This window comes from Ranitomeya imitator, chromosome 2 (genome assembly GCF_032444005.1).
Source record: "Ranitomeya imitator isolate aRanImi1 chromosome 2, aRanImi1.pri, whole genome shotgun sequence".
NCBI lineage: Eukaryota > Metazoa > Chordata > Amphibia > Anura > Dendrobatidae > Ranitomeya > Ranitomeya imitator.
In genome coordinates, this window is record NC_091283.1 from 216,756,897 (window position 1) to 216,775,933 (window position 19,037).

Sequence of the window (19,037 nt, forward strand, 5' to 3'; positions counted from 1 at the left end):
TGGGTCTAGGGTTAGGGTTGGGGCTAGGGTTAAGGTTAGGGTTGGGGCTAGGGTTAGGGCTAGGATTAGGGTTGGGGCTAGGGTTAGGGCAAGGGTTGGGGCTAGGGTTAGGGTTGGGGCTAGGGTTAGGGCTACAGTTAGGGCTAAAGTTAGGGTTAGGGTTGGGGCTAAAGTTAGGGTTAGGGTTTGGATTATATTTACGGTTGGGAATAGGGTTGGGATTAGGGTAAGGGGTGCGTCAGTGTTAGGGGTGTGGTTAGGGTTACCGTTGAGATTAGGCTTAGGGGTGTGTTTGGATTAGGGTTTCAGTTATAATTGGGGGGTTTCCACTGTTTAGGCACATCAGGGGATCTCCAAACGCGACATGGTGTCCGATCTCAATTCCAGCCAATTCTGCATTAAAAAAGTTAAACAGTGCTCCTTCCCTTCCGAGCTCTCCCGTGCACCCAAACAGGGGTTTACCCCAACATATGGGGTATCAGCGTACTCGGGACAAATTGGACAACAACTTTTGAGGTCCAATTTCTCCTGTTACCCTTGGGAAAATACAAAACTGAGGGCTAAAAAATAATTTTTGTGGAAACAAAATGATTTTTTATTTTCACGGCTCTGCGTTATAAACTGTAGTGAAACACATGGGGGTTCAAAGTTCTCACAAACCATCTAGATAAGTTCCTTGGGGGGTACAGTTTCCAATATGGGGTCACTTGTGGGGGTTTCTACTGTTTGGGTACATCAGGGGCTCTGCAAATGCAACGTGACGCCTGCAGACCAATCCATCTAAGTCTGCATTCCAAATGGCGCTCCTTCCCTTCCGAGCACTGCCATGCGCCCAAACGATAGTTCCCCCCACATATGGGGTATCAGCATACTCAGGACAAATTGGACAACAACTTTTGGGGTCCAATTTCTCCTGTTACCCTTGGGAAAATACAAAACTGAGGGCTAAAAAATAATTTTTGTGGAAAAATAATGATTTTTTATTTTCAAGGCTCTGAGTTATAAACTGTAGTGATACACTTGGGGGTTCAAATCTCTCACAACACATCTAGATAAGTTCCTTAGGGGTCTACTTTCCAAAATGGTGTCACTTGTGGGGGGTTTCAATGTTTAGGCACATCAGGGGCTCTCCAAACGCAACATGGCATCCCATCTCGATTCCTGTCAATTTTGCATTGAAAAGTCAAACGGCGCTCCTTCGCTTCCGAGCTCTGCCATGCACCCAAACAGTGGTTTACCCCCACATATGGAGTATCGGTGTACTCAGGACAAATTGTACAACAACTTTTAGAGTCCATTTTCTCCTGTTACTCTTGGTAAAATAAAACAAATTGGAGCTGAATTAAATTTTTTGTGAAAAAAAGTTAAATGTTTATTTCTCTTAAACATTCCAAAAATTCCTGTGAAACACCTGAAGGGTTAATAAACTTCTTGAATGTGGTTCGGAGCACCTTGACGGGTGCAGTTTTTAGAATGCTGTCACACTTGGGTATTTTCTATCATATAGACCCCTCAAAATGACTTCAAATGTGATGTGGTCCCTAAAAAATATTGGTGTTGTAAAAATGAGAAATTGCTGGTCAACTTTTAACCCTTATAACGCCCTAACAAAAAAAAATTTTTGTTCCAAAATTGTGCTGATGTAAAGTAGACATGTGGGAAATGTTACTTATTAAGTATTTTGTGTGACATTTCTCTGTGATTTAATTGCATAAAAATTCAAAGTTGGAAAATTGCAAACTTTTCGCCAAATTTCAGTTTTTATCACAAATAAACACAATTTTATTACTATCATGAAGTACAATATGTCACGAGAAAACATTGTCAGAATCGTCAAGATCCATTGAAGCGTTCTAGAGTTATAACCTCATAAAGGGACAGTGGTCAGAATTGTAAAAATTGGCCCGGTCATTAACGTGCAAACCACCCTTGGGGGTAAAGGGGTTGAAGCTTTGGACTGGTGCCTGTGTAGTGTCACTTGATTCAAGGTGTTTTAAGCCCTTCACAATACAGCATCTCCCTGACTTTGATGCGGGCTCGCATGCCGAGCCTGCATGTTTGATGATGGCTGATGCACTGCTATGTGTAGCACAGGTGATCGGACAATCGCAGCTTTAAGTCTACAAAGGGGACTATTAAATAAAGTAGAAAGTAAAAAAAATCGTTTATAAAAATATAAAAAAATAAAAAAACACAAACGTTCAAATCACCCCATTATGCCCCATTAAAAATAAAACAATAAAAAAAGTTACAAAATACACATATATGTTATCAGAATCGCCCGATGTATGAAAACATAAAATAAATTAATCCAATCGGTAAACGGTGTGATGCAATAAAATGAAATAACAGGTGATCAAAACATCATATCTATCCCAAAATAGCCTCAATAAAAACATCAGCTCTCGGTGCAAAAATAAAGCCTATATGTGGAAAAATGAAAACATTATGGGTCTCGGAAAATGGCAACACAAGTAAAAAAAAAAAATTCTCATAAATTTTCACCTTTTTTTCACCACATAAATAAAAAACAACTTGCATCTGTGTGATCGTAATGACCTGGAGAATCATATTGCCAGGTCAGTTTAAGCATTTAGTGAACATGGCAAAAAAAATAAAAATAAAATTGTGGAATTGCAAGAAATAATATCATGAGCGTTCTGAATGATTTGACGTCTATGACCGTTGACGGGAATTTTACCTATAAACCAATGTTGTTTTTTTTTGTATTTTACAGTTCTACTGTGGGTGTTTTTCTTTGTGGTCCTCAAGCTCTTGGTAAGACCCTTCAACAATGCTGCCATCAGAACTCCAACATGGACCCCCGGAAAGTGCAGTTCTACTTTAATAAGGAGAATTTTTGAGGTGCAGCATCGTGGAGCGATACTGATCAGGACAATGAAAGTCTGCGCCCGTCACAAGGAAAACATTGTATTTTATGACTGGTGAATCCACAGGCTGTAAAGAAGCTGGCGGACTGAGATTCTGCTCAAGTAATAGCATTCATTAGTGCCATCGTTATATGACGGGAAGGGTTTCCTGTTACGACAGCTAATGAGCGGAATCTGGACTGATAAACATTGTTTCTTATAGAAGCGTAAACTAAAATCAATACGGCAAAGTTTTCCTACAAAATAAATGCATTTTTAGGCATTACGAGTTTATTCAAGGTATCAAATATTGAAAATCCAGATACGTCTAACAGATTAATGGATTAATGTAGCACTCTTGTATAAATGTTCACTTTTAGTTCAGGGAAGGTCCTGCAGGTCTCAGTGCGCTTTCCTATCACCATATATTTCAGACTAAAAGTCACTTTTGTGTTGCAATCCTATGAGAGCTGTGATTAGAGTCTCACAGGCTTACATTGATAAAGGGACTGGTCCACACAGAACCAATGGTAACATTAAGCTGTCCAGGACTGTGATATTTGCCCTTGTTCCTGTTCAGGCACATTTTAGAGGTTTTATCATACAACTCTAAAAATGTTTCCCTTTTCATAGAAATTATTTTTATATATTGGACATATTTTTATTTCCGACGCTAAAAAGAGTTATTCAGACTGGCAGTGTCTCTTATTTTTAGCTTACATTCTTTTTTTTTTGCTTATTTCACCTGTAACTAGGGATGCTATATTACCCCCAGTTACAAGGTAAATTCAGTCTCCTGCCAGCATAGTAGTTCCTGCTCCCTCTTTAGGCCCAGATCAAATGTTCACTGGGTTCGGAGGAGGAAGCACAGTCAGTGTTTCCTAATCTGTATACACAAGCGTTCTTCAGCATTGTGTATATAGCAAGAAACTACACATGTCGAAAAAGCATGTTTATCTTCTTTGTATGGAGTCTGGCAGTGTTTGACAGTTGGCTTCCCACCCCCACAGCTACACAATCTCCTCCAAGCTGTTTACTCTGCACTGACGTTTTAAAATGTCAGTGCAGAGTAAAGTGTAAACCACCCAGGTGTTTATAGTCTGTCGGCAATCCAAAACTAGTTACTGATCACCATCTTTAAGACCTACAATGTTTACATTATACATACACCTAATGAGAACCTGTTTTTCATATGAAGTTATGGTTTGGCTGCATAAATACTTATAAAAATTATGTATTTTTTGTAGAGATCAGATGTACTAGACATGAGAAGTATAGTCCAGAGGTCATATGCAAATCAGCCTGGAAGTGCGTTGGAGGAGTGTTGCATTCGGGCTTCTTTTTCCAGGTGCACTAACACGCCCCCAGTGCACTACGGACACTTTTTACTGGCACAGCAGGTTAAGCCATTCAGTAGATATAAAAATATTTGCCAAATGGCTATTGACGTCACATACATTTGCCGCAAGGGAACCTATAGAAATGTAATAGTATACTTGTGTGTAATTATTATATACTTTATGTAAAGATATACTTCACTTATAGTATAAGGCCAGTAATTGATGTCAATGAAAGGATTCTTCCAGATTCAGCAAAGTCGTCTTTTCTTTCCATAATGAAAAGTTTTAATGGATTCAAAATCTCTTCTTGCTGTAATTAAATAGAACCGGGGGAATAAAGTGGTACAAAATATTATTTATAGCGGGTAATGATGGGCACACCGATGCCAGGACTGATATCCCCCGTATGACTGTATATGTGATAAAGCATCTGGGCTGTGATTGAGATGAACAATGTAAATTATTTTCTACTTTTTCCACTTATTTCTAAGCTTCCCAACATTGCTCTGTTCATGCCGATCACCAGCATTTGTGTCCATTATTATATTGTATTATTTATTCATCCTCAGGTGTAAAAACATAAAAAATCCGCAATTATTGTAGATTTTTGTCGGCTACCAATAAATTGTAAATAAATATCACTGATCATAATTGTTTTAATGAGTTTTATCTGTTTCTTCCTATTCTATAATATGCAAATTGCCTCTTCTGAGAAAAAGAGGACTTAAACTCTATTGCGCCACCTGTGAAGCATGAGAACTAATTTGGCTAGGTGAGAGGATCTGGACTGGGGTCTAAAGGGTATCGTTTCTCCTTATGGAGAGTGACATACCATCTCTGGCTTGTCAAGGTAAGGAGGCTTATTCGCCGTGCAATGCTCCTCTGGTGGCGCTATAGAGTTAAGTCCTCTTTTTCTCAGAAGAGGCAATTTGCATATTATATTTCCCAGAAGAGCATTGCACGGTGAATAAGCCTCCTTACCTTGACAAGCCAGAGATGGTATGTCACTCTCCATAAGGAGAAACAATACCCCTCAGACCCCAGTTCCTATTCTATATTCATTTATCAGACACCACTAATACAGCAAGATTATATTTTTTTTCAATGGAAAAAGGGGTCCCCGAGTACCTGGATGCGTGGCCCATGCTCAACCACCACTGCATTCACTTCTTGATGAAATGGCTTACATTCAGCACTGGACTGGCCCACCAGAAGACCGGAGGATCCTCCGGTGGGCCCTAGCAGGCACCGCATTACAGCACTTCACTTCCTTCTTACAAAAAATTATATGCTGCCGGCTTACAAATCATTGCACCCGATAAATGAGCATTTTGGTGATTTTTCAGGTGATTACTGGATTTTTTGGAAGGGTCGATAGCTGGGAACAATCATTCTTGATGGGAGCTAAAGATGAGCGCAGACTTTGCTTTTAGTACCACTTATGCATGGTGGACCCCAAGAATGATTTTCTCTGGATGGCCCAAACTATTCCAACACTGCATACATCATCAGTTTCATAGAATTTAATGGACCTGTGATCACATGCGGGCACCACCACTTAGGCACTGAGCTGACTTGGAGACCCCAATGGTCCGTGCAAAATCAAGGAAACATGCCCGATTCTGATCCGAGTGTTGGATCAAAATCGGCAATGCAAGTCTATGGGTCTGTAAATAAAGTCGGACAGTACTCAGCTGGCACCCGGGTGCAGTTTGATTTTTACGGACTTATACATAGTAATGGAATGGAGAAAAAAATACGAGAAAAACTGATGACACTTGGATCAAACTTGGATGAGTCTCTGATCTAAAAATACCGGTTGAGACTTGGTCAAGTTTTTTTATACGTGAAAAAAACTGACATGTGAATGAAGCCGAAGGCAGAGAATCTTCAATATGAGACATAACTATGATCAAGGCTGGATTCAGACAGCCCCCCATAGATCGGGCCAGTCATGTCCATAAAATGCTCCTTGTACAGCCCCTTGTACGGCATTGGAAGAGTGCCGGAGCTGTGTGCCATTTACATACGATACGATACACTTTATTGATCCCGGGGGAAATTACGGTATTACATACACTAGTCTAATCCGTAAATTGGAATTTTTTACAAGGGATCAGTGAAAAGCAGATGAAAGTCACATGGAACTCTGAAGTACAAAATCTGCCTTCCATTTTTGATCCCCATAGATCTTAATGGCCGAGTCTGAGCCACAGATCAGATGAGAATAGGACAAGATCTGATCTCCGGAGACATGGATCTGGTTTAAACTGATGTGTATGAAGATCAATGAAACTTTATGGGTCTTTGTGCTTTCGCGTGTGTCACATAGATGAATGTGGTTGTAGACTGGAGCATGTAGCGCTCACCAGAGGAACTGACTCTGAGATCTTTATCTAGGACATTTTGTTTTGCTTTAGTCATAATGCCAGCAGGTCACACACGTTTCTGACTAACAGATATTTCATAAATCAGTAATACCCATAAAATTGCGAAATACGAACAGAATGTAATGAGCTGAGTGTATACGGAGGTTATGGACCCGGTGCAGAAGCTGATAATTGGCTGTGAAATGAAGGAAACAAGATGACAATTGGACTTTCTCAAATTAAGTCATTGGTGTCCACACCTAGAAATGGTCACTCCTTAAACTAAAAGAGAGAATATTGTACAAATAGTATAAATGCATGTGCACAAGTATCATTCATATCATGGTAACGCAATCATCCTAGCGGAAGAGGCTCTGCAGAATCCCATTTATTCTCCATGGGACTGCCAAAGATGGCGGAGAACACTGCTTGGCTGTGAGGCCACATTCACATGTTCAGTATTTGGTCAGTATTTTACTTCAGTATTTGTAAGCCAAAACCAGGAGAGGAAGAATCAGATGAAAAATATAATAGAAACATATGCACCACTTCTGTATTTATCACCCACTCCTGGTTTTGGCTACAAATACTGATGTAAAATACTGACCAAATACTGAACGAGTAAATGTGGCCTAAGGCTGCCGTCACACTAGCAGTATTTGGTCAGTATTTTACATCAGTATTTGTAAGCCAAAATCAGGAGTGGAACAATCAGAGGAAAAGTATAATAGAAACATATGCACTACTTCTGCATTTATCACCCACTCCTGGTTTTGGCTCGCCATGTACGACAGATCCTTCAGGACCAAGATCCGAGTGGGCACACAGGCCATGGACGTGTGTATAGAGTGGGATACAGACAGCCGAGGGGCAGGACACCGCAGGCAGATAGGTCAGGTGCAGGGAGGCAGGAGACATCAAGAAGACCACAGGCAGGTAGGTAAGAGTGCTGGAAACCGCACTATATCTTCACATTTATTGGGATACTTAAAAGAGCAAAATAAAATTAAAGTAAGTTACAAAGGCTAAGTCCATGAGTTTCAAACCTGCTAGGAGTTCTTCATCAAGCAGGACGCCAACAGCAGGGCTTTCCTCAAGATAAAACCCACAGCCTTCTTCTCCATAAATGAAGGGTTAATGTCACCTTGCTATTGTAAGGTGACATTAAGCCAGGTTAATAATGGAGAGGCGTCAATTATGACACCTATCCATTATTAATCCTAGAGCACGAAATGGTTAATAAAACACACATTATTAAAAAGAATTTTATTGAAATAAAGACACATAGTGTTTTAATATTTTATTATACTCTTAATCCACCTGAAGATCCTTGTCACCTGAAACAAAGTAAAAAAACAAACAACAATATTCCATACCTTCCGTCGTTACAGTCTTGTCCCACGCTGTAAATCCATCTGAAGGGGTTAAATCATTTTACACCCAGGAGCTCTGCTAATGCAGCTGTCCTCCTGGCTGTAAAAACCCGGGGAATGAATGGAATGCAGGGGAATGTACTGTAGTTACCTCGAGTCGCGGTGATGCGCCCTCTGCTGGATGAACTCATATGAACTCGAGCGTGGGAAAATATTCTGAAAAGTTCCCAGGCTCGAGTTTATATGACCGGTTTGGCAGTGGGTCATTAATGGTGTGGGGTGGCATTTCTTTGTAGAGCCGCACAGCCCTCCATGTGCTTGCCAGAGGTAGCCTGACTGCCATTAGGTACCGAGATGGGATCCTCAGGCCCCTTGTGAGACCATATGCTGGTGCGGTTGGCCCTGGGTTCCTCCTAATACATGACAATGCTAGACCTCATGTGGCTGGAGTGTGTCAGCAGTTCCTGCAAGATGAAGGCATTGAAGCTATGGATTGGCCCGCCCGTTCCCCAGACCTGAATCCAATTGAGCACATCTGGGACATGTCTCACTCCATCCACCAACGTCACTTTGCACCACAGACTGTCCAGGAGTTGGCAGATGCTTTAGTCCAGGTCTGGGAGGAGATCTGTTGTGAATTCTGTTATCGACCTTCCTCCTGTGGTCATGAATGGTACTTTGGCGAGTTCTGTCCATGGACTCCCTCTGGTGGCTGTGAGTGGAGCTGCTGCTTCTGAGGTTCCTTCCAAAGGTGACTTAGTTTATTCTTTGGCTGGCTGCTCTATTTAACTCCACTCAGATCGTTACTCCATGCCAGCTGTCAATGTTCTTGTACTGGTTCAGTTCGCTCTTGGATCTTTCTGGTGACCTGTCTACTCCAGCAGAAGCTAAGTCCCTGCTTGTTAATTATTTGTTCATTGTTTTCTTGTCCAGCTTGCTATCATGATTTTGCCTTGCTAGCTGGAAGCTCTGGAATGCAGAGTGGCACCTCCGCACCGTGAGTCGGTGCGGAGGTCTTTTTGCACACTCTGCGTGGTCTTTTTGTAGTTTTTGTGCTGACCGCAAAGATACCTTTCCTAGCCTCAGTCTGTTTAGTAAGTCTGGCCTCCTTTGCTAAAACCTGTTTCATTTCTGTGTTTGTGACTTTCATCTTAACTCACAGTCAATATATGTGGGGGGCTGCCTTTTCCTTTGGGGAATTTCTCTGAGGCAAGGTAGGCTTTATTTTCTATCTCTAGGGCTAGTTAGCTCTTAGGCTGTGAAGAGGCGTCTAGGCAGAGTTAGGTACGCTCCACGGCTATTTCTAGTGTGTGTGATAGGATTAGGGGTTGCGGTCAGCAGAGCTCTCACTTCCCAGAGCTTGTCCTGTGTTAGTTTAACCATCAGGTCGTTCCGGGTGCTCCTAACCACCAGGTCCATAACAGTACAGCTGGCCAAAAGTGTTAATGCATCTCAATAGAGGGATAAGAGAAGTTCTGAGACCATTTTTTTTTCTCTGCAGTGTGTTTTGTCTTTCATTTCCCCTAAACCTCTGGGTGGTTCAGAACACAGGTGTAGATATGGACATTCAAGGTCTGTCCTCTTGTGTGGATCATCTCACTGCAAGGGTACAAAACATTCAAGATTTTGTGGTTCAGAATCCGATGTTAGAGCCTAGAATTCCAATTCCTGATTTGTTTTCTGGGGATAGATCTAAGTTCCTGAATTTCAAAAATAATTGTAAACTGTTTCTTGCTTTGAAACCCCGCTCCTCTGGTGACCCCGTTTAACAAGTAAAAATCATTATTTCTTTGCTGTGTGGCGACCCTCAAGACTGGGCATTTTCCCTTGCGCCAGGAGATCCTGCATTGCGTGATGTAGATGCGTTTTTTCTGGCGCTTTGATTGCTTTATGATGAACCAAATTCAATGGATCAGGCAGAGAAAATCTTGCTGGCTTTGTGTCAGGGTCAGGATGAAGCGGAGGTATATTGTCAGAAGTTTAGAAAGTGGTCTGTGCTTACTCAGTGGAATGAGTGTGCCCTGGCAGCAATTTTCAGAAAGGGTCTTTCTGAAGCCCTTAAGGATGTCATGGTGGGATTTCCCACGCCTGCTGGTCTGAATGAGTCTATGTCCTTGGCCATTCAGATCGATCGGCGCTTGCATGAGCGCAAAGCTGTGCACCATTTGGCGGTATTCTCTGAGCATAGGCCTGAGCCTATGAAATGTGATAGGACTTTGACCAGAGCTGAACGGCAAGAACACAGATGTCGGAATGGGCTGTGTTTTTACTGTGGTGATTCCACTCATGCTATCTCCGATTGTCCTAAGCGCACTAAGCGGTTCACTAGGTCTGCCACCATTGGTATGGCACAGTCTAAATTTCTTTTGTCCGTTACTCTGATTTGCTCTTTGTCGTCCTATTCTGTTATGGCATTTGTGGATTCAGGCGCTGCCCTGAATGTGATGGACTTGGAGTTTGCCAGGCGCTGTGGTTTTTTCTTGGAGCCCTTGCAGTATCCTATTCCATTGAGAGGAATTGATGCTACGCCTTTGGCCAAGAATAAGCCTCAGTACTGGACTCAATTGACCATGTGCATGGCTCCTGCACATCAGGAGGATATTCGCTTTTTGGTGTTGCATAATCTGCATGATGTGGTCGTTTTGGGGTTGCCATGGCTACAGGTCCATAATCCAGTATTGGATTGGAAATCTATGTCTGTGTCCAGCTGGGGTTGTCAAGGGGTACATGGTGATGTTCCATTGCTGTCAATTTCGCCTTCCACTCCTTCTGAAGTCCCTGAGTTTTTGTCGGATTACCGGGATATATTTGATGAGCCCAAATCCAGTGCCCTACCATAGGGATTGCGATTGTGCTATTAATTTGATTCCTGGTAGTAAGTTTCCTAAGGGCCGACTGTTCAATTTATCTGTGCCAGAGCACGCCGCTATGCGGAGTTATATAAAGGAATCCTTGGAGAAAGGTCATATTCGCCCGTCGTCATCACCGTTGGGAGCAGGGTTCTTTTTTGTGGCCAAGAAGGATGGTTCTTTGAGACCTTGTATTGATTACCGCCTTCTTAATAAGATCACAGTCAAATTTCAGTACCCTTTGCCGCTGCTGTCTGATTTGTTTGCTCGGATTAAGGGGGCTAGTTGGTTCACCAAGATAGATCTTCGAGGGGCGTATAATCTTGTGCATATTAAACAGGGCGATGAATGGAAAACAGCATTTAATACGCCCGAGGGCCATTTTGAGTACCTGGTTATGCCATTCGGGCTTTCGAATGCTCCATCTGTGTTTCAGTCCTTCATGCATGACATCTTCCGAAAGTACCTGGATAGATTCATGATTGTATATTTGGATGATATTTTGGTCTTTTCGGATGATTGGGAGTCTCATGTGAAGCAGGTCAGAATGGTGTTCCAGGTCCTTCGCGCGAATTCCTTGTTTGTGAAGGGGTCAAAATGTCTCTTTGGAGTTCAGAAGGTTTCATTTTTGGGTTTCATTTTTTCCCCTTCTACTATCGAGATGGACCCTGTTAAAGTTCAGGCCATTTATGATTGGACTCAGCCGACATCTGGGAAGAGCCTGCAGAAGTTCCTGGGCTTTGCTAATTTTTACCGTCGCTTCATCGCTAATTTTTCTAGTGTTGCTAAACCGTTGACTGATTTGACCAAGAAAGGTGCTGATGTGGTCAATTGGTCCTCTGCGGCTGTAGAGGCTTTTCAGGAGTTGAAGCGTCGTTTTTCTTCTGCCCCGTGTTGTGCCAGCCAGATGTTTCGCTCCCGTTTCAGGTCGAGGTTGATGCTTCTGAGATTGGAGCAGGGGCTGTTTTGTCGCAAAGAAGTTCTGATGGCTCGGTGATGAAACCATGTGCCTTCTTTTCTAGAAAGTTCTCGCCTGCTGAGCGCAATTATGATGTTGGCAATCGAGAGTTGTTGGCCATGAAGTGGGCATTCGAGGAGTGGCGACATTGGCTTGAAGGAGCCAAGCATCGCGTGGTGGTCTTGACGGATCACAAGAATTTGACTTATCTCGAGTCTGCTAAACGGTTGAATCCTAGACAGGCTCGATGGTCGCTGTTTTTCTCCCATTTTGATTTTGTGGTTTCGTACCTTCCGGGCTCTAAGAATGTGAAGGCTGATGCCCTGTCAAGGAGTTTTGTGCCTGACTCTCCGGGTGTTCCTGAGCTGGCGGGTATTCTCAAAGAGGGGGTAATTTTGTCTGCCATCTTCCCTGTTTTGCGGCGGGTGCTGCAGAAGTTTCAGGCTGATAGACCTGACCGTTGTCCAGTGGAGAAACTGTTTGTCCCTGATAGATGGACTAGTAGAGTTATCTCTGAGGTTCATTGTTCGGTGTTGGCTGGTCATCCTGGAATCTTTGGTACCAGAGATTTGGTGGCTAGATCCTTTTGGTGGCCTTCTTTGTCACGGGATGTGCGTTCTTTTGTGCAGTCCTGTGGGACTTGTGCTCGGGCTAAGCCCTGCTGTTCTCGTGCCAGTGGGTTGCTTTTGCCCTTGCCGGTCCCGAAGAGGCCCTGGACGCATATTTCCATGGATTTTATTTCAGATCTCCGTGTCTCTCAAAGGATGTCGGTCATTTGGGTGGTTTGTGATCACTTCTCTAAGATGGTCCATTTGGTACCCTTGTCTAAATTGCCTTCCTCCTCTGATTTGGTGCCATTGTTTTTCCAGCATGTGGTTCGTTTGCATGGCATTCCGGAGAACATCGTCTCGGACAGAGGTTCCCAGTTTGTTTCGAAGTTTTGGCGGTCCTTTTGTGCTAAGATGGGCATTGATTTGTCTTTTTCTTCGGCTTTCCATCCTCAGACAAATGGCCAAACCGAACAAACTAATCAGACTTTGGAAACATATCTGAGATGCTTTGTTTCTGCTGATCAGGATGATTGGGTGTCCTTCTTGCCTTTGGCTGAGTTCGCCCTTAATAATCGGGCCAGCTCGGCTACTTTGGTTTCGCCTTTTTTCTGTAATTCTGGTTTCCATCCTCGTTTCTCTTCAGGGCAGGTTGAGCCTTCGGACTGTCCTGGTGTGGATACTGTGGTGGACAGGTTGCAGCAGATTTGGACTCATGTGGTGGACAATTTGACATTGTCCCAGGAGAAGGCTCAACGTTTCGCTAACCGCCGGTGCTGTGTTGGTCCCCGACTTCGTGTTGGGGATTTGGTTTGGTTGTCGTCTTGTTATGTTCCTATGAAGGTTTCCTCTCCTAAGTTTAAGCCTCGTTTCATTGGTCCGTATAAGATTTCTGAAGTTCTCAATCCTGTGTCATTTCGTTTGGCCCTTCCAGCTTCTTTGCCATCCATAATGTGTTCCATAGGTCGTTATTGCGGAGATACGTGGCACCTATGGTTCCCTCCGTTGATCCTCCTGCCCCAGTGTTGGTCGAGGGGGAGTTGGAGTATGTGGTGGAGAAGATTTTGGATTCTCGTATTTCGAGACGGAAACTCCAGTACCTGGTCAAGTGGAAGGGTTATGGTCAGGAAGATAATTCCTGGGTTTTTGCCTCTGATGTTCATGCTGCCGATCTAGTTCGTGCCTTTCATTTGGCTCGTCCTGATCGGCCTAGGGGCTCTGGTGAGGGTTCAGTGACCCCTCCTCAAGGGGGGGGTACTGTTGTGAATTCTGTTATCGAACCTCCTCCTGTGGTCATGAATGGTACTTCGGCGAGTTCTGTCCATGGACTCCCTCTGGTGGCTGTGAGTGGAGCTGCTGCTTCTGAGGTTCGTTCCACAGGTGACTTAGTTTATTCTTTGGCTGGCTGCTCTATTTAACTCCACTCAGATCGTTACTCCATGCCAGCTGTCAATGTTCTTGTACTGGTTCAGTTCGCTCTTGGATCTTTCTGGTGACCTGTCTACTCCAGCAGAAGCTAAGTCCCTGCTTGTTAATTATTTGTTCATTGTTTTCTTGTCCAGCTTGCTATCATGATTTTGCCTTGCTAGCTGGAAGCTCTGGGATGCAGAGTGGCACCTCCGCACCGTGAGTCGGTGCGAAGGTCTTTTTGCACACTCTGCGTGGTCTTTTTGTAGTTTTTGTGCTGACCGCAAAGATACCTTTCCTAGCCTCAGTCTGTTTAGTAAGTCTGGCCTCCTTTGCTGAAGCCTGTTTCATTTCTGTGTTTGTGACTTTCATCTTAACTCACAGTCAATATATGTGGGGGGCTGCCTTTTCCTTTGGGGAATTTCTCTGAGGCAAGGTAGGCTTTATTTTCTATCTCTAGGGCTAGTTAGCTCTTAGGCTGTGAAGAGGCGTCTAGGCAGAGTTAGGTACGCTCCACGGCTATTTCTAGTGTGTGTGATAGGATTAGGGGTTGCGGTCAGCAGAGCTCCCACTTCCCAGAGCTTGTCCTGTGTTAGTTTAACCATCAGGTCGTTCCGGGTGCTCCTAACCACCAGGTCCATAACAGAGATCCCTCAGGAGACCATCCGCCGCCTCATCAGGAGCATGCCCAGGCGTTGTACAGTAGGGAGGCCATACAGGCACGTGGAGGCCACACACAATACTGAGCATCTTTTCCTTGTCATGAGGCATTTCCACTGAAGTTGGATCTGCCTGTAATTTGATTTTCCACTTTGATTTTGAGTATCATTCCAACTCCAGACCTCCGTGGGTAATTCATTTTGATTTACATTGATAATTGTTATTTTATTGTTCTGAACACATTCCACTATGCAATGAATAAAAATTTGCAACTGGAATATTTCATTCAGAGATACAGTATCTAGGATGTGATATTTTAGTGTTTCCTTTATTTTTTTGAGCAGTGTATATGTTCCCCATCCTGGCATGTATGTCCCATACCATGTTCCCTATCATGAAATATATGTCCCTTATCCTGGGCCCCATCCTTATATATATCTCCCATTCTAGAATATGTCCCCTATACTGGGCCCATCCTGATATATATAGCCTATCCTGGTATACATGTCCCATCCTGGTATATATCCCCCATCCTGGTATATATCCATTATACAGGGCCCAATCCTGATATATATATCCCTCATCCTGGTATATATGTCCCTTATCCTGGGCCCCATCCTGATATATACAGTATATTCCCATCCTGGTATGTATGTCCCTTATCCTGGGCCCAATCCTGGTATCTATATTCCCCATCCTGGTATATGTCTCTTATACTGGACCCCATCCTGATATATATGCCCCCCATCCTGGTATACATGTCCCTTATCCTGTTATATATCTCCCATCCTCGTATATGTCCCTTATCCTGGGTTCCATCTTGGTAGATATTCCCCATTCTGATGCTGTTCTTTAATGAATAGAAAAAAAATATTCTACTCACCTTCCCTCCACTCCCTCACCACGCTGCATCTTCTGAAGAAGAAGGTAGCTGACTTCCGCTAGCAACCTGTGGATACGCGTGAAGTCACTGCAAAGCGCCCCTGTTCTGCCTTCCTCCACGTATGATGCTGTGTGGATTTCAGCATACGGCTTAACCCTCGTCCACTTCCCTAGTAAACAGACTGTATGGATTCTTAAGTCTATATTTATTGAGGTGATAATCTTTGTGAACGATAACAGGTAAAAACTACTAAGAATAAACAGTGTATCAGTATTGGCACGTCACAGAAACAACAGCATGATATAGGGTGCAATTAGCATCAGTAACTGGGACATTACAGCAAAGTTCTTGTTGCTAGCGCTGTTCTACTCTATACAGAAATGCACCTATCTGTATGCAGTGCAAAGAGCATTATAACTAAGCTGGTGGATACAAAGCACAATATGCCTGACTTCACAATATCTGCATAACGTCTCGCATATACAGAATATAACACAAACACATAACTGCATTATGACACTCACCGAGATCCGCTGGACAGGAGGAGTGATTGTAGGGAAGAGAGAGCCAGAACACATGTGTATCACTCAGAAACCCCGGGAAAAAATATCTGCAGATCTTCTCCCCGGGAAGCTAAGGGGTGGTTCTAATCAGAACACACTACTTCTTAAAGGAGAAATACTCATGTATACAGAAACAGGATAAATGGATAACTAATTACCTCTATGGGTTGTAACTGGTATCACGCTATGAATATTTAGCTGCTCATAAATGAGCAGAACAGCCCCCATTCATGTGCACACCGATGTCAGTTGTTGGCCTCTGACTGGACGGCAGCATGTATTGCAGCTTATAGACCCCTGTGCCACAATACACCTCAGCTGAATGTGCATCCGCGCGCATCGGTGGGCCCCTCACTAACTTGGGCATGGGCGTGACCTTTGCGACTGGGATTGTAAAGCCCTTGATGATGGACCTCTAGACTTCACAAAACACCTTACAATTTGCTCTCAGCAGTTCTCCACACATCAATTCCTCCTATTTTCTTTACAGAAATTTTAGATGTCTCCACTGTAATCGCCTGGCAGTTTCTGCTACCAAACAATCTCGTTTCCTGAAGTCTCCTTTCTAACACACACTGGAGCAGCAACTTAAGACACTGTCCTCGCTGGCACACTATGGCTGAGCTCTAACAACACCATGGAGTCTAGTTATAGACTAAACCTCTTCCCTTCTTCTAGATATCTCCCCCCAGCATGCTTTACTAACATTTAGTCATGCCTCAAGGACCAACAATGAGCAGCAGATGGTGCCAAAACCCACCCAGCAAAGGAAACATGCACCACAATTACAATCTACAGAACAATTCACGCTGAACCACCTAGTAACATTTCCCAAGACTCCATGGAGATGCAGGACTGACTCACTGTAGGAGCTCTTACAGACAACCGTATTATCGGTCCAAGTGCAATCCGACAAGGCATTGGATCGCACTTGACCCAATGTTAGTCTATGGGGCCATGTACGATTTTTTCCTTGCACAGAGAACGTCCAAAGAAATAAATTATTACATGCCAGAGTTTGCTCCAAAATTCGGATCTCACTTGGCTGTGCAAGTCAATGAAAGTCATCGGATTGCACTTGGAGGACATGAGTGCTGCCCAATTTCTGAGCACTAAGAGAATGGAGAAATTTTGTTCTCCACCTTCTCATCACAGTGTGCTTTGATTCTCTTGCCTGAGAGAATTGAATCACACTATGCTGACACCCTTATCAGAGTGTCATTTGCATAATTGGCCCTGTTCTCTTGGATGAGAGAATCTACTGGCTTCTGCACAAGCTCTAACTCTTCCCTTTAAAGATGGCCATCTTCCACTCCTTTACCACATCAGGTGATACTAGCTGAATTATAAATAGCCTCCTCAACATTGACTATACAACACCAAAAAGGACAAGACGTAAGGTTGTCTAAATCGAGGAAGTAGAATCTGCAATTGATCAAATTTTCTCAATCTCTGCCATGAGGGAGGGGAATAAAAGTCAGACAGAAAGCAATTTTTTAGGAACTAAAAAAAAAAACTAAAAAATTGGATCAGGTCTTGTGTACTGCGTATGAGACACCAACTGTTTGTTGTTGTGCCAGTTATCACAACTTGTTGCAAAATTAGAGGGACCTGAAAGACCATGGTTTACCACTCCAGTAAATCGCGACTTGCATAGGCCGAGATGTTAGCACAGTTCAACGATGTTTGTCTCAGTGGTTTGAAGAACAAAGACGAACTGGAATGACGGCAAGAGGAGCGCAGAGGAGAACCATGTAGCGATCCATTGTGCATCACTAGTGAAATTAGACATCACTTACCAAGCCTAAGGCATCCATTAATGTGGACACAAAACCATCAGAAGATGTTTGCCTGATATTGAGTTACGAAACAGATGTTCAGCTACAGGTGTTCAAATGACCTGACACCACCGCTCTCAGGGGCCATGATAAGAGCAAAACGACAATGGAGGCTGGAATGTAGGTCTGACCTCTTCAGTGATAGGTCCCGCTGTTGTCTTGGATGCAATGATAGCCAGAGATTTAGGTCTTAAACCTGGGATTATGATGTGGGGTAGCTGGATTCCTCTAGTCTTTATTCCAGGTAAGCTAACATCTGGGCATTAAGCTGATTTGCTTGAGGAACCAGTGGTACGACCACTTCTCCAAAGTGTCCAAGGATCCATTTTTCAGCACCACAACCCCAAGTCGTAGATTGCTAGTGCTACGTTGAACAGATTGTTTCGCCTAAACATGCTACCATGGCCTGCAGCGTCTCCCGACTTGTCGCCCATCAAGCACATTGAGGACATCATTGGTTGGCAGCTGCAAAAGAAGATGCCAGCAGCGGATCTTGATGATTGGCCCAAGTGCATCCAGCAAGGCAGAACATCAATCAGATGATTAACCCCTTCCTAACAAAAGATGTAATACTAGGTCCTCCCCCATACCATACCAGGAGCTCGCACCATACCAAGCAGATGATATCTGTAATATAAGGGTGGCATCTGTCTGTGACTACAGCGCTGAAGTGTGCTCTGTTCTCTGCGGTTTAACCACTTAAAGGCCACTATGGTTAATAGTTACTTTTGGTTGACCTGTTTTGTGATTATGTATTGGAATAAAAAAATTGTGAAAATTACAGAAGATTTCTAAAAAAAATGTTTTTTGCAGTTTTCAACCTTTTCATTTTTTTGCAATGAAAACAGCTATTTACACTGAACCACACAGAATAGTTATTAAAGATAATTTATTATGTCTACTTTAACCCCTTACTGCCAAACCCAGTGTTTACACCTTGTTGACTGAAACCCATTTTTCACATCTAACTTATCACTGTTTGTGATAATAGCTCGGTAATATTTCTCCAATCCCAGTGATTCTGAGATTGTCTTGTTTGTGACACATTGTACTTTATGATAGTGGTAAACTTTGTTTTATTTAGGAAAATATCTGAAGTTTGTCAAAAGTGTAGAACAATCAGAAATTTTGGTTTGGTTTCCCACACGGCGTGTCTCATCGGTGCTAGGACTGCGATGAATAGACTAGCTGGAATAGATTGTGGGTGTCATGTTGCATTTAGGCTGTGTGCACACGTTGCGTGTTTTTCCGCTATAAAAACGCGATAAAAACGCATAAAAAATGCATACATATGCATCCCATCAATTATAATGCATTCTGCAATTTTTGTGCACATGATGCATTTTTTTCCGCAAAAAAATGCATCGTGGTAAAACACG

At 43.2% G+C, this 19,037-nt stretch overlaps 1 protein-coding gene across 2 annotated transcripts in view; it reads left to right on the forward strand.

Moving 5' to 3' along the window:
- Nucleotides 1-4,861, forward strand: part of NOX1 (NADPH oxidase 1) — an 81,556-nt gene extending 76,695 nt beyond the window's left edge. The window contains exon 13 of one of the 2 annotated variants that reach the window (XM_069748574.1): nt 2,738-4,861. In XM_069748574.1, the coding sequence (XP_069604675.1) occupies nt 2,738-2,864 (127 nt within the window). In that variant the 3' untranslated portion in view covers nt 2,865-4,861. The remainder of the gene's footprint in view (nt 1-2,737) is intronic. The other variant, XM_069748576.1, reaches the window with a different exon arrangement.
- Nucleotides 4,862-19,037: the final 14,176 nt, after the last annotated feature.